Source organism: Acomys minous, assembly GCF_964271855.1.
Source record: "Acomys minous genome assembly, chromosome: 14".
Lineage (NCBI taxonomy): Eukaryota > Metazoa > Chordata > Mammalia > Rodentia > Muridae > Acomys > Acomys minous.
In genome coordinates, this window is record NC_140496.1 from 111,583,790 (window position 1) to 111,596,772 (window position 12,983).

General features: G+C 40.0%; 1 protein-coding gene across 14 annotated transcripts in view; it reads right to left on the reverse strand.

Moving 5' to 3' along the window:
- Positions 1 to 12,983, reverse strand: part of LRRC7 (leucine rich repeat containing 7) — a 474,653-nt gene that overhangs the window by 130,470 nt on the left and 331,200 nt on the right. For all 14 annotated transcript variants that reach the window (XM_084757043.1, XM_084757042.1, XM_084757040.1 and 11 more), the window contains one exon: positions 11,580 to 11,643. In XM_084757043.1, coding sequence (XP_084613169.1) covers positions 11,580 to 11,643 — 64 coding nt within the window. The remainder of the gene's footprint in view (positions 1 to 11,579; positions 11,644 to 12,983) is intronic.

A 12,983-nucleotide genomic window follows, 5' to 3' on the forward strand; every position in this document is an offset into this window, starting at 1 on the left:
CAGCTAGAAGATGACAGAGACAGTTTCCTGCCTGAACAGTCACCAGAAGTTTTCTGTAACATTGGAGCATCATCTTCAGCCTTCTGGCCCAATACATCTGACAGAGACATTTGTGATGCAGGAACTGTTGAGGACTTGCTTACTCTGTCTTGGCAGAGTTTGGCTGTCGACTCTGCTTGCGCCCAAGCTTGCTCATTTTTAGACAGAATTCTGTCTGTGGTAGAACTGAGGACATTTTCCCCAGTGGCTTGTTTGCCACATTTGAAGCCATCTCCATAGCAAGGTTCTTTGATGCTCATCATCTTCTTTGAGGTAGGCTAGATGTTGCCAGGAGTTAACTTGTCTCATTATAAATGTACCTTTGAAATAATACAAACATCTTGAAATGCCATATTCTGTATGTCTCTGAGGTTTTTGAAGACCTTTTCTAACTATTTTACCTTTTCTTTCTATAGAGTCATATCTATCTGTTGCACCTAGGATGTATATTCTTGTGATAAGTAATTGATATGACCATGATTTGTTCAACTAACAATTAACTTGTATAACTTACCTTATCTTAAACAGCCTGCAATAGCATTTTCAAAGTATTGGAATTAAACCTTATATTATAATTGAGTTGTATGGGTACAATACTGCATAGTTTTGTTTATTATGAAGTCTGAAGTCAAGTAACTCTTTCTTATTAATTACTATTAATTATTATTACTAATATTAAAATATTATTAATTTCTTATTAACTACTTCTTATTAATTTATTAATATTTAGATATTACCATTTGGGCATATAAGTCAGAAGGCTTAACTCTGATTCTTATTTTTAAATGTACTGGTTGTTTTCTGGTTAACTCACAACTTTATGCATAGCCCAACACCCAGGCTTCACTCTCGGACTACACAGTGCAGTTGCTTTATTTGAGAAGTCTTGATTGTGAACTTGAACTCACATTTACCACACTTTACTGTGGTTCCTTCAAGATGTTTTCATTCCTTTAATTTTTCTGGTTGAAAATGTTGACAGAATCACTTGTACTTTACTAAATTGAAAGAACATGCCCTCTCATTATGGAAGTTGGTTGATTCCATTCATGGTGGCCATCACAGTACTGCAGTAATGAGAACTGCAAACATGAAAAATCTCTTTTCTTAGCAAACCCAGCAAAGTGATTTATGCTATTGCTGTTTGAAACCACAAAACCAAGTGTTTATTTGCATAGTTGACAGTGGGAACCCTGAACTGAGATCCTGTGTCAACAGCTGTTGCATTGCTCTTAGAGCCTCTTATGAAAGAAATATCTGCAACTATTTTCATTGGAAAAATTATTTTAACTGACTCATTCATCAAGGGTTCCTTTCAAATTCCAGAGTAAGGCCTCTTGCTGTGAGAGAACACCATGACAATATGAAACTTGGGGAGAAAATGGTTTATTTTTACAGCCCACAACTAAAGCAAGTCAGGGCACAAACTCAAGTAGGACCCTGGAGGCAGGAGCTGATGCATAGGACATGGAGGGATGTTGTTTACTGGTGTGTTCCCCATGGCTTGCTTAGATGGCTTTCTTATAGCACCCATGACCACCAGTCCAGGGGTGATATGATGTACAGTGAACTTGGACCTCTTACATCAATAATCAATCAAGAAAATGCACCGAAGTCTTACCATAGGCAAATCTAGTGGGGGAATTTTCTCAATTGAATTTCCCCCTTCCAAAACAGGTCTATTTAGTGTCAAGTTGACATAAAACTAGCCATCATAATCGATCTTTTGTCAATTTGACTCACAAATATATCACTATTCAACTAGAACCTTTTCTTTTTTTATTTATCCCCTAGATAGCAGTCTAATATTAACAACACAGTATAAAACATTCCAATGTTTTAAAGTTCTACATCTTTAAAAATTCAAACTCTTTAAAAGTTCAACCTCTTCAAAATACCTCTCTTTCTAAAGTTCCAAAATCTCTCTAAAATTAAAAAATCTCACACAACAGTTGGGCCCAGTAAAATAAAAAATAAATTAAATGTTTTCTCATTTAAGGTCTTTCTCTCCAAGGGTCTTGTCGCAGCACATATAGTATGCTTTGTAGGCTCAGGCCAGCTCCACTCCTACCTGCTCCTGTTCTTGTCAGTAACCCCAAAGTATCGACACTTTTAAATAGTGGGGTCTTCTGCTACAACTGGCAGGGCTGCATTTTCACCAATAGCTTCTCCTGAGATCTCCTCAGGGACTCTGACCCTACTGAATGTCACCAAGCCTCAACTTCTTTTCATGACTCTTTCAATGTTGAGCCTTCTACTGCAACTGAGGCTGCAAGCTCTGCCAGCATTTCTTCCGACTCCAGCCTTGACCCTCATGGCATCAAGACATAATTGCTGTCCATGACCTCTTCATGCCTTCTAAACCAGTTCACCTGGGTGTTCTTTCAATGCCAAGTTTAGCTGCCACCATGAGGTGGAGCTTCAGCTCCCTCTGTACCACAGTGTCTGTGTGCTGACCCGGAGGAAACACTCCCAGATTTATGATGCTTAATGATGATGATGTCTCTTAACCACCGCAGATTTCTTAGTTCCAGGTAACAACCAGCATCAATTGTCCAAGTTTCATTTCAGTGGTGCTGGTCTCTTCTTAGTCATGGGTGGTTCTTCACCCCAAGCTGACTAGAACCACAGTCTTAATTAAAAAAAAATCACATGGATGGGCATGATAGAGTCTTTATTTCCCCGGCAACCTCACAAGCCTGGCCTCCACTGTCTGCTTATGGCTCACCATTCCAAGGACTTGCAGACTAGCTGAGTGAGCTCTGAACATGCAATGACTTTAACCAGTCCCTGTGTTCATGTTCATCAGTTGGGGCTTCCTCTTCCCAAACGACTCTGTCTTATGTCAGATGGATACAGCTCTATCCAGCCTGGTGGTAATGGTCACACTTTTGTATTATAAAGCTTCTTACATAACCTGTACGGAAGGCTGTCTAATATTACTTGAGGGGGGATTGATTCTTCAAAGGATGGTTTATAATAAAATGATTGCTTTTTCAGAAGAATGGAAGTATTTCTTCCACCGGCATTACTGTCTAGCTTAAATTAAACATTTCCTGCACACGTGGACTAACTTCTGATGATTAAAAGTGACTGAATTGTTTGTTTTTAAATCCAAATGATTCATCCCAAGGGCCAGGTGAGAGCTGGGTATTCTGCTAGGCCACAGAGAAATTTCTGGAGAAAATGGTACAAAATCTAGTCAGAAAGGATTTCTATTGTACTCAGGACAGAGTTAAGCTTCTGCTTATTAAACTTACTGACTTTCCAATGGGAGCTCATTTTTTAATAGTCTACTTTGGAAATCTGGAGATTATACATATCTTTTTGACAAGTGGGTCTGTGACAAGCTCTTCATAAAATACAGCATCTTGGAGAGAATGAGAGGTTGGAAAAACAAGGGATTTTCAACTTTTCTTTTCATTATTGTTTTACCAGCAACATTTCTTCACACTGTGGTGACATCGAAAACCAGTAAGACAAGTTGTTTCCATTTGTGGTTTTCTCTATAGGATACAAAAGTCATTGGCTTTAAAGTCACAGCAGCAGCAACAGCAGCAGTAGCAGCAGGAGGAGGCACTCCCAACATTCTCACTTTCGGGTTCTCCTTAGTCTTCACCTGTTCTCGTTTGTTCTGTGTTAGTGGCTTCCTGGAGCCATCACTTCTGCGTTCTCTCTTCTTTCCCTTCTCCAGGGCATAATTAGTCACTCTTTATCGCAAAACTCCTGTGAAATAACTGATACAGTTCGCACCTCCTGACCAAGGCAGACTAGGATGCGATGTGCTTGCAATAACAGTAGGAGTGAGTTTCAGTTCTCAAGTTTTCTTGTCACGCTAATAACTTCTGGCAATGCCTCTGATGTGTTTGTGATTCAAAGTCTTACTAGTTCTCCAAATGCAGACATGTGGAGGCATTACTAATCAGGATGTCTCAAGGCTTAAATACTTTGCCTAAAGATAGGATGTCTTGTTATGTAATGATCCATTCTTATTTTGTTCTTTTAACATAATCTTTACTTAAGGAACAATTGGTAAAATTTGATTAGATGTAGAAAACATGTTGTAATTAAACATGGAGGAAATGAATAGGTGCTGCTTGCCTCTGTATTTTAGGTAATTAAAAATAAGCAAACCTTGGGAAAACTAGGGAAGTGGATGTTCACACTGTCATGCTTTTAACAAAAGTAGTTTAACAGTCCAGTGAATTTCAATTACATGTGAAGACATTAAGAAAAGTACTCAATAACTTCGAATTTCTATGAGAACATATTCACTGAACATACTGCTTGAGTACACAGTCTGCAAACCATTGATCTTTTTAGGTATATAGATCAGGGCATCTCCAATCCACAAATTTTCATTAATTTTGAAAATTTTCATTTGAAAATTTTATAAAGTCAAGAGAGAACAACAAACAGAAATAAAATTCATATGAATTCTGAGATGAAAACTCTTTCTTCCTGTAATTTTCAGCCTCACTAGAGATTTGAATGGTGGCTTATAGATACAGAATATTTTCTTTACATTTCTCTATAAGGAAATTTCATAGAATGTTAATTCTTTAACATATCCTTGGGTGACTTATTTTATGAGCTGTTTTTTAGAAAGGTTTTCTGATATTTTTGAATACTAGTCAAATATTATTAATTGTATATGAATTCAGAAAGATGAGAAATTAAACCCATCTTTGCATTATTGGCAAAACGTTGTCTTCGTCTTTTCTACAGATAAAATATATTTCTCTTGTTCTTGATCTACTGCTTTTGCTTTGACTTAGTTGTTCTTAAAAGTACATTTAACCCAAAAGCGCAGTGCCCCCTGTGTAGCAGGCTCTGTTAGCAACTGGCACATTACACATAATTTCAGAGTTGCCAGTATTCCCACAGTGATCTCTCCAGAAAGATCTAAATGCTGAGTCCATCATAATGCTGGGGAATTGATGCTGGATATTTCTAAGCAGAGAGACAGGAAGCATGTTTTTAAGGAAATAAAAATATATGTTTAAAAATCATTCTTTATTGGGATATTTTTCATGAAATATATAAAATAATTAAGTAGGTTTCATTTCTCTCACTCTCTCTCTTTCTTAAAATTTTTCGAGACATGATTTCTCTGTGTAGTCTTGGATGTCCTAGACTTACTTTGTAGACCAGGGTGGCCTTGAACTCACAGAGATCTGCCTGCCTCTGCCTCCCTGAGTACTGGGACACAGGCATGTGCCACTATGTCCAGCTTGCTTGCATTTCTTAAGCATGCAGAACCTCTTGCTTACATTCATATTTAATAATTCTAGCAAGAGAGAACATAAAGTAGATTAGAAGGTAATTTTAAACAGATAAGTGCTGGAAATTACCACAAATCAATGAAGAACAAGAATCCACAAAGCAGGCAGAATAATGTATGTAATTACAACTGTGAGCACAGCTTTAAAAAAATCTGGAATGGTATTGAAGTGAATATATTATATGGTGATTTTTATTATGTGGCTTTAAAATCCATGCTGAAATGTAATCCCCGCTGCAGTGGTATCAGGACATGAGCATTTGACAAGTGATTCATCCTGTGGACTGTGATCCCAAAACCAGATGGATATGCTTTGGAAAGAAGCTTCTGAGGGAGTTCAACTGTTCTGCCCTTGTCTTCTGCCATGCAAGAGCACAACTGGGTCATCCTGGAAGCAGGGGCAGTAAACCCCAACCCCAAACTGAATCCTCCAGTGCCTACAACCCTGAGAATGAATTTACATGGCTTATAAAATGTCCAGTCTAAGATACTTTATTTTATGCACACTCACACACGCTCTTGTGGTTTGTTTATTTCAGAAGTGGAAAGTGGCTTTACGTCGGAAATTCTTTCCATAAAACCCAAAAGCACTAAGATATTGAAGGGGAAATTCTAAATTCAGAGGCATATATTGTTTAAAAATAGAAGAGCAAGAAACCAATTTATTCATAGACTATTTGAATCATTACGGAGAAGTCCCTGAAGAATATGTAGGAACTGTTCATATTTTTAAAAAAATATTTATTTATTTTTTATGTATGAGTGATTTATCTGTATGTACACCTGCATGCCAGCAGAGGGCGTTAGATCTCAGTATAGATGGCTGTGAACCACCAGGTGGTTGCTGGGAATTGAACTCAGGACCTCTGGAAGAGCGGATAGGGCTCTTAAGCACTGAGCTATCTCTCCAGCCCCAATTGTTCATATTTTATTAAACAGATTTAGTAGCTGTGTAAAAGTTAAAAACCCAGTGGGTTGGAGATTATATTTGCTAAACATTTGTAACTACAACCAAAAGACAAAGTGCTTAGCAAGAAACTAAACATGTGCAAGAACTCTTAAAACTAAAAACATATAATATAGAAGGGTATTGAAATGTTGATGTCAGTCAAATATTGAGTAGTGGAGCCAGTGGTCTGTTGAGCAAATGTCAACATTTCTTCTTCTTGAGAGTTGTGATGACAGTGTGGAATATAGTCATAGAAGAGTGCAAATGGATCCATATTTATCACTTTGCACAAATTTTAAGTCCAAGTGGATTAAAGACTTCAGCATAAAACCAGATACTAAATCTAATAGAAAAGAAAGTGGGGAAGAGCCTTGATCACAGGAGACAACTTACTGAACAGAACACCAATAGCTCAGGATCTAAGATCAACAACTGATAAATGGGACCTCATGGAACTGAAAAGCTTTTATAAGGCAAAGGACACTGTCAATAGGATGAAATGGCAGTCTACAGATTGGGAAAATATCTTCACCCATCCCATATCTGGTAGAGGGCCAATATCCAAAATATGTAAAGAACTCAAGAAATTAAACACAAACAAAATGATCCAATTAAAAATGGGGTACAGAGCTAAACAGAGAATTCTTAAAAGAGGACTCTCTAATGGCTGAGCAGTACTTAAAGAAAAGTTCAATGTCTTTAGTCATTAGAGAAAAGCAAATCAAAACGACTCTGAAATTCCATCTTACACCCATCAGAGTGGCTAAGATCACTCCGAAGCGGAAATAAAACAGACATAGAAGTAGGTGAAGAGAGGAAACTGGGTGGAAGAGGGGTGGGGACCAGTGTGGGAAAGGAGGTGTGGGAGGGTAGGGCTGAAAGAGAGATGGGAAGTGGGTAGGGTGGGGGTCTCTGGGACAAGCTGGAGGCCTTGTCAGGGTAGGCTCCTAGGAAGATTTGGCTTACTCTAGTTCAGACTCCTAGCAGCGGGGGCTATGGAGACTGAAGTGGTTACCCCCTACAGCTAGGCAGGACTTCCAAAGGAAGGAGGAGACACCAACCCAACCAGAAACCTTCTGACCCAAAATTTACCCTGCCTACAAGATGGGCAGGGATAAAGAGGTAGAAGAGTTTGAGGAAATGGCCAACCAGTGACGGACACAACTTAAGACCCACCCAATGGGAGAGGGCCAGTCCCTCTCAGTATTAATGATACTCTGCTATGCTTGCAGACATGAGCCAAATTAATTGTACTGTGAGAAGCTCTATCCAGCAGCAGGTCAAAACAGATGCAGAGACTCACAGTCAAACATTAGATGGATATCTGAAATCTGGTAGAAGAGTTGGAGAAAGAATAGAGGGACTTGAAGGGGTCAAGAACTCCATGTTAGAAGACCAACAGAGTCAACAAACCTAGGCCCATGGGGGCTCACAGGGACTGAACCGCCAGCCTAAGTGCATGCATGGACTGGACGTAGGGCCCCTACACTTATAGAGCTGATGGGCAGCTTAGTCTTCATGTGGGTCCCTTACCAACTGGGGCAGAGGCTGCCACTGACGTGAATGCAATTGCCTGCTATTGGATCACTTTCCTCTAGCTGGGCAGCTGTGTCTTGTGGAAGAGGACGTGCTTGGCCCTGATGTGCCATGAAGTGGCAAGGTGGGATGATACATGGAGGGGGCTCACTTCTCTCAGAAGAGGGGGAGGGATGATGGGGGGAAGAGGGTGGGAAGGTGGGGCTAGGAGGAAAGGAGGGAGGTGGCTAGGGTCTCCCTGTAAAGTGAATAAATAAAGAGAGAGAAAAAAAGGAAAAAAGTGAGTAGAAGTACTTTTGGAAAATTGCAAAATGGAAACAAAACAATAAAACCATTTATATAGAGCAGTGGTTCCCAACCTTTCACATGCTGCAGCTCTTCAATACAATTCCTTATGCTGTGGTGACCCCCACCCATACAACTACTTTCACTGCTACTTTATAACTAACTGTAATATTGCTGCTGTTATGAATTGTAATGTAAATATCTGTATTTTTCAATGGTCTTTGGGGGGATGTCATGCTCCACAGGTTGAGAACTGATGATACAGAGGATGATTTATTACACACCATGAAGCTTACATCGCAGTAAATCATAAATCAACTTTGATAACTATAATTTCATAAAAATAAACATATCCTAGGATAATGATTTGAATGAAAACAGCCCCCATAAGCTTATAGGGAGTGGCATTAATAGGAGGAGTGGCCTTTTTGGAGGGAGTGTGTCACAAGGGCTAAGGTTTGAGGTTTCAAATACTTAAGCCCAACATCTCTCTCTGCCTGCTGCCTGGGGGGTCCAGACGTAAGAATTCTCAGTTACTTTTTCGGCACCATGTCTTCCTGTGTGCCATGCTGATAATGGACTAAACTGCTGAAATGTAAGGAAGCCCCAATTAAATGCTTTCTTTTACATAAGAGTTACCATGGTCATGGTGTCTCTTCATAGCAAAAGAGATCCTAAGATACCTAATCATTTTCCTCGATCTAAATCTTTAAAGTGTTGATGTGAAAAGCTTGCAAAGTCTTTGGTTATTTAACTTCTTCAGAACATACATGGAGTGTTTACTGCAGATTTTCTTACATTCAGGCTTGCCCAAATGCTATTTTAAAGGTGAGGAAGATGCAGTGACAAAGTGAGGTGAAGACCTCAGTTGCTATGTTCTTTTTCTTATGACATCAGGACATATGTACTAAGGGCAAGTAGGGCCACAGAGCCTTAGCGACTGACTTCAAATCTGTCTGCACACACTCCCTGCTGCACTATTTATTATTTACCATCCTCGCCAATCTACATCTCCACCACACAAATCTTTAAAACATTTTTTAAATTTATTTTTATTCACTTTACATCTTGGTCATAGCCCCATTTCTCGTCTCCTCCCAGCCCCACTCTCATCTCTCTCTCCCCCTCTCCCCTCCTCTATTCCTCAGAAAAGGGGAGGCCCCACCTTTCCCAATCACCCCAGTTTATCAAGCCACATCAAGACTGTGTGTGTCCTCTTCCACTGTGGCCTGGCATGGCAGTTCCACCAGCGGGGAGTGATAAAAAAGCTGGCATCAGAGTCCATATCAGAGACAGTCCCCGCTCCCCTTACTAGAGGGCCCACATGAAGCCTGGCTGCGTATTAGCTGCATCTGTGTAGGACGCCTAGGTCCAGTCCATGCATGGTGTTGGGTGATGCTTTGATCTCAGCAACCCGCTCTGGCCCTGGCTAGCTGGTTCTGTTGGTCTTCCTGTGTAGCTCCTGTCACCCCCAGGTCTTTTTCTCCTTCCTGCTCCCTGCCCCACTTTTCCATAAGACTCCCTACACACTGCTGCATGTTTGGCTCTGAGTCTCAGCAGATGTTTTGAACCATTGCTGAGTATAGCCTCTCTGAGGACAACTCTGATAGGCTCCTTTCTGCAAGCACAGCAGAGTATCATTAATAGTGTCAGGGGTTGGCTGTCTCCAGTGGGGTTGGTCTTGGGTTGGTTGTTGGTTGGACATTTCCTCAACCTGTGCTCTATCTGTTCTATCTTTATCCCTGTGCATTTTGTAGACAGGGTAAATTTATGGTCGAAATTTTTGTGAGTGGGTTGACACCACACATATATTTCTTAAAATGCCATGACTCAGGGCTAGAGAGATGGCTCAGTGATTAAGGATGCTTACTGCTCTTCTAGAAGACCCAAGTTCAAGTCCCAATACCAAGGTCAGGTGGCTCACAACTGTCTGTAACTCCAGCACATAAGGATCTGACAGTCTTTTCTAGTACTACACTATGTGTGCACACATACATACACTGAAAAAAAAATCTTTGAAACATAGAGAAGAAAAATGCATGTCAGGGTGCATCAGACTGGGTCAGTTCTCTCACTGAGTGGCTATGACAGATGGAAGCTCCGGTGTCTACCTTTCCTGGCCTTATCTCAGTTTACGCACACCCAGAGGGCTCTCAGAGTAGGCTGGCTGGCTCTGGAGGGAGCACAGAAGGAGAGCCAACCATGGCAGTGTATTTAAGAGGGAGAGGGACAGTGCTCGGTTTCATAGGCACATGTCTCAACGTGTCTAGACTGAGAACCCTGCATCGTCATGTGCAGTTGGCACACTGCAAGCCTCTCAGACCAGAAGCCCTTTCCATCCAGCTCACAAATACAAATTACGACCTTGGTCCATATTCCAGTTCTTCTTCTGGAGGACGGTAGCAGAAGGAAATATATTTTAGTGAGGAGATTTTTATTTAAAGACAGATTAAAGCTTTTAATCACAGATAAAGAAAATCTTTCTTTTGCCATTGATAAACAGCTGATAGGGCAGCATATTAATCGACTGGATATGTTTAAATAAGACAGAGTATTCTTCATGAATTACCTTTTAGCGTGAATGGAAACTCTGCCATCCTGACACAGGGGCACTGGCTGAGAGCTCTTTTGGCCTTAAAAACACATTATTCAACTGAATTCTCACGTAAGCCCTTTGAGGCAGCAATCACTATACTCCACATTTTATAGATCAGGAAAATGAGGCTGAGAGATTAATTGACTTTCCTCCAAATCGGTCAACCACTGAAGGGTTGGAAAAGCTGATTGATTAGTAAGAGGCCTTCCCTTAACTACAGATACATTGGGTTTCGAAGACTTAACAATGTCTAATGGAAAACTTCTGCATACAGAACGCCAGGTTCTCTTGCAAATGATTTTATGTTTGCGTTCTAATTTGATTTTGTGATTCTGGTCTTTGGGCATACTTTAAAGAATGCCAAACCTTGAAAATGGCTGTCAGAACACTGCCAGTCTCACAGGCAGTGAGGCATCGACATGTCTTTTTGGGAAAGGCACTTTACTTAAACCTGGAAGTGTGCTGATCCTGGGATTAGTTATCTAAAGCAGCAGAGCAGTCTTCAAGGTGTGGGCTCTGAATAAGCCCTGTAACTCTCATGCAGCCATGTAACAGTGTGTATCAGCGACCACTCCAAGCTCATTTACATGTCAGGCAAGAATTAGCAGAGATGAAGCTTGTAACACACTTAACCTGGTTCCTCCTGCTACACCTTTGGTACTTAAATTGTCAACACACATTTGCTCTAATTCTGACTCTTTTTGTGGTATGTCATACACAGTCCCCGTGGCTTACTATACAGTCAAACAGCATAACTCCTAGCTTTAATTATATTAATGTTTACAAAATAAACATATTTACTCAATGCTTTAATGCTTGAGGTTGTGAAATTACAACAGAAAGAATCTCCAGGAGTTTGTTTGATAAGTTTATGAAGCACATTTTCTTACCAGCTCACTGAATTCATTATTGCCTAGGTCAAGTCTCTCCAGCTGGGCCAGTTTGTGCATTGACCTGTAACAGATGGAAAAAGAAGCCATTATGATGTAGCATTTGATATATCACTCTAAAAATTGTCTACCCGGACATGGTAGATGGTTTCTAGTTTGAGTAGCATTATGGCAACAGTGATGAAACAAATTTAAGGAAAGAATAGGTTGAAAGAATTCAGTTTATCCCATTGAGTTCGAATGAGACACTTGTGTTATATGGAAAAGTGTGTGTGTGTTGTGACATGTGCATGCATGCATAACTGGTATAAAAGGTCTTGAGTGGGGATTAATATTTGAGAATAAAGTGGTATATTCCTTTTTATTCTATGTGAAGATTTCATTTTTAACTCATTTAACTCGTTCCTTTCCCTTTGTTTTCCAAGATTCTTAAGAATTTGTCACATGTTTTCATTGTTATATTCTACCCATCTACTTCCAGATCTTAAGATGTGTTTCATGATACTCTGAAGGGCTTGTGTGGACACTCAGCCCACATGTGGTTGTGAGGCCCTGGTCATCATTTTAAGGCCATTTGTTTCTCCTCTCACTACATCTCTAGATGCTTCTGGACTGGGCAGGTGGTACCTAAGACCCATGAAGAGATAATTAGTTTTTTTTCTGACTCAGAGACTATTGAGGCATCTTTTAATATGACTTTGAGACCACAGGCTTGAGCAGCAGTCAAGAACTTCGTGACCTGCAGTAAGGGGGTCACATGACCACTAGGGCAACAGGCTCTTGCCTGTGATGTGGCTGCATAGTTCTAGATAACAAGTATTTTTTTTTAAACTGAGAATGAGAGTTCTCTGAAGACCAAGTCCAATCCATAATTTGTCATACTATGAACCCTTTGTATCACTGATGTCCACAGGGAAGACAATATAAAATGAAAGACTTGTTACCCAGCACCCCAAAGAAAGACAGAGACCAAATTAATTTTATTAAATGAAGAAATTAATAGAATTTTATCTTCACGTGCATTCGAGAATCTGTATTAGTTATAGGATTTGTCTTTGTTCTTGGCCAAACTGTTCTCTCTTTAATCACCTTTGCATGACAGCATCAGCCCCTATATATACTAATTATCCTTTGGGGGAATGCTGAAATTTGTTAATTTACTTTCCAAAACAAGACCAAGTCCAAATTCAGGGCCTTTCTTTGCATAAAGATCTATTGGGATATAGCCATGCCTGTCTGTTAAGGTGTCAAAAGATCATCAGAACCACAAAGCTTAGGCAGAAACTTTGCAAACTGTAGAAACACTATTTGAAGTTGGCTGTCTACACGGTCTATATAGAGATAACTGTTGTTGTTGTTGTTGTTTTTTATCAAAATCCCAGTCATTCAATTTTACCAATGAAA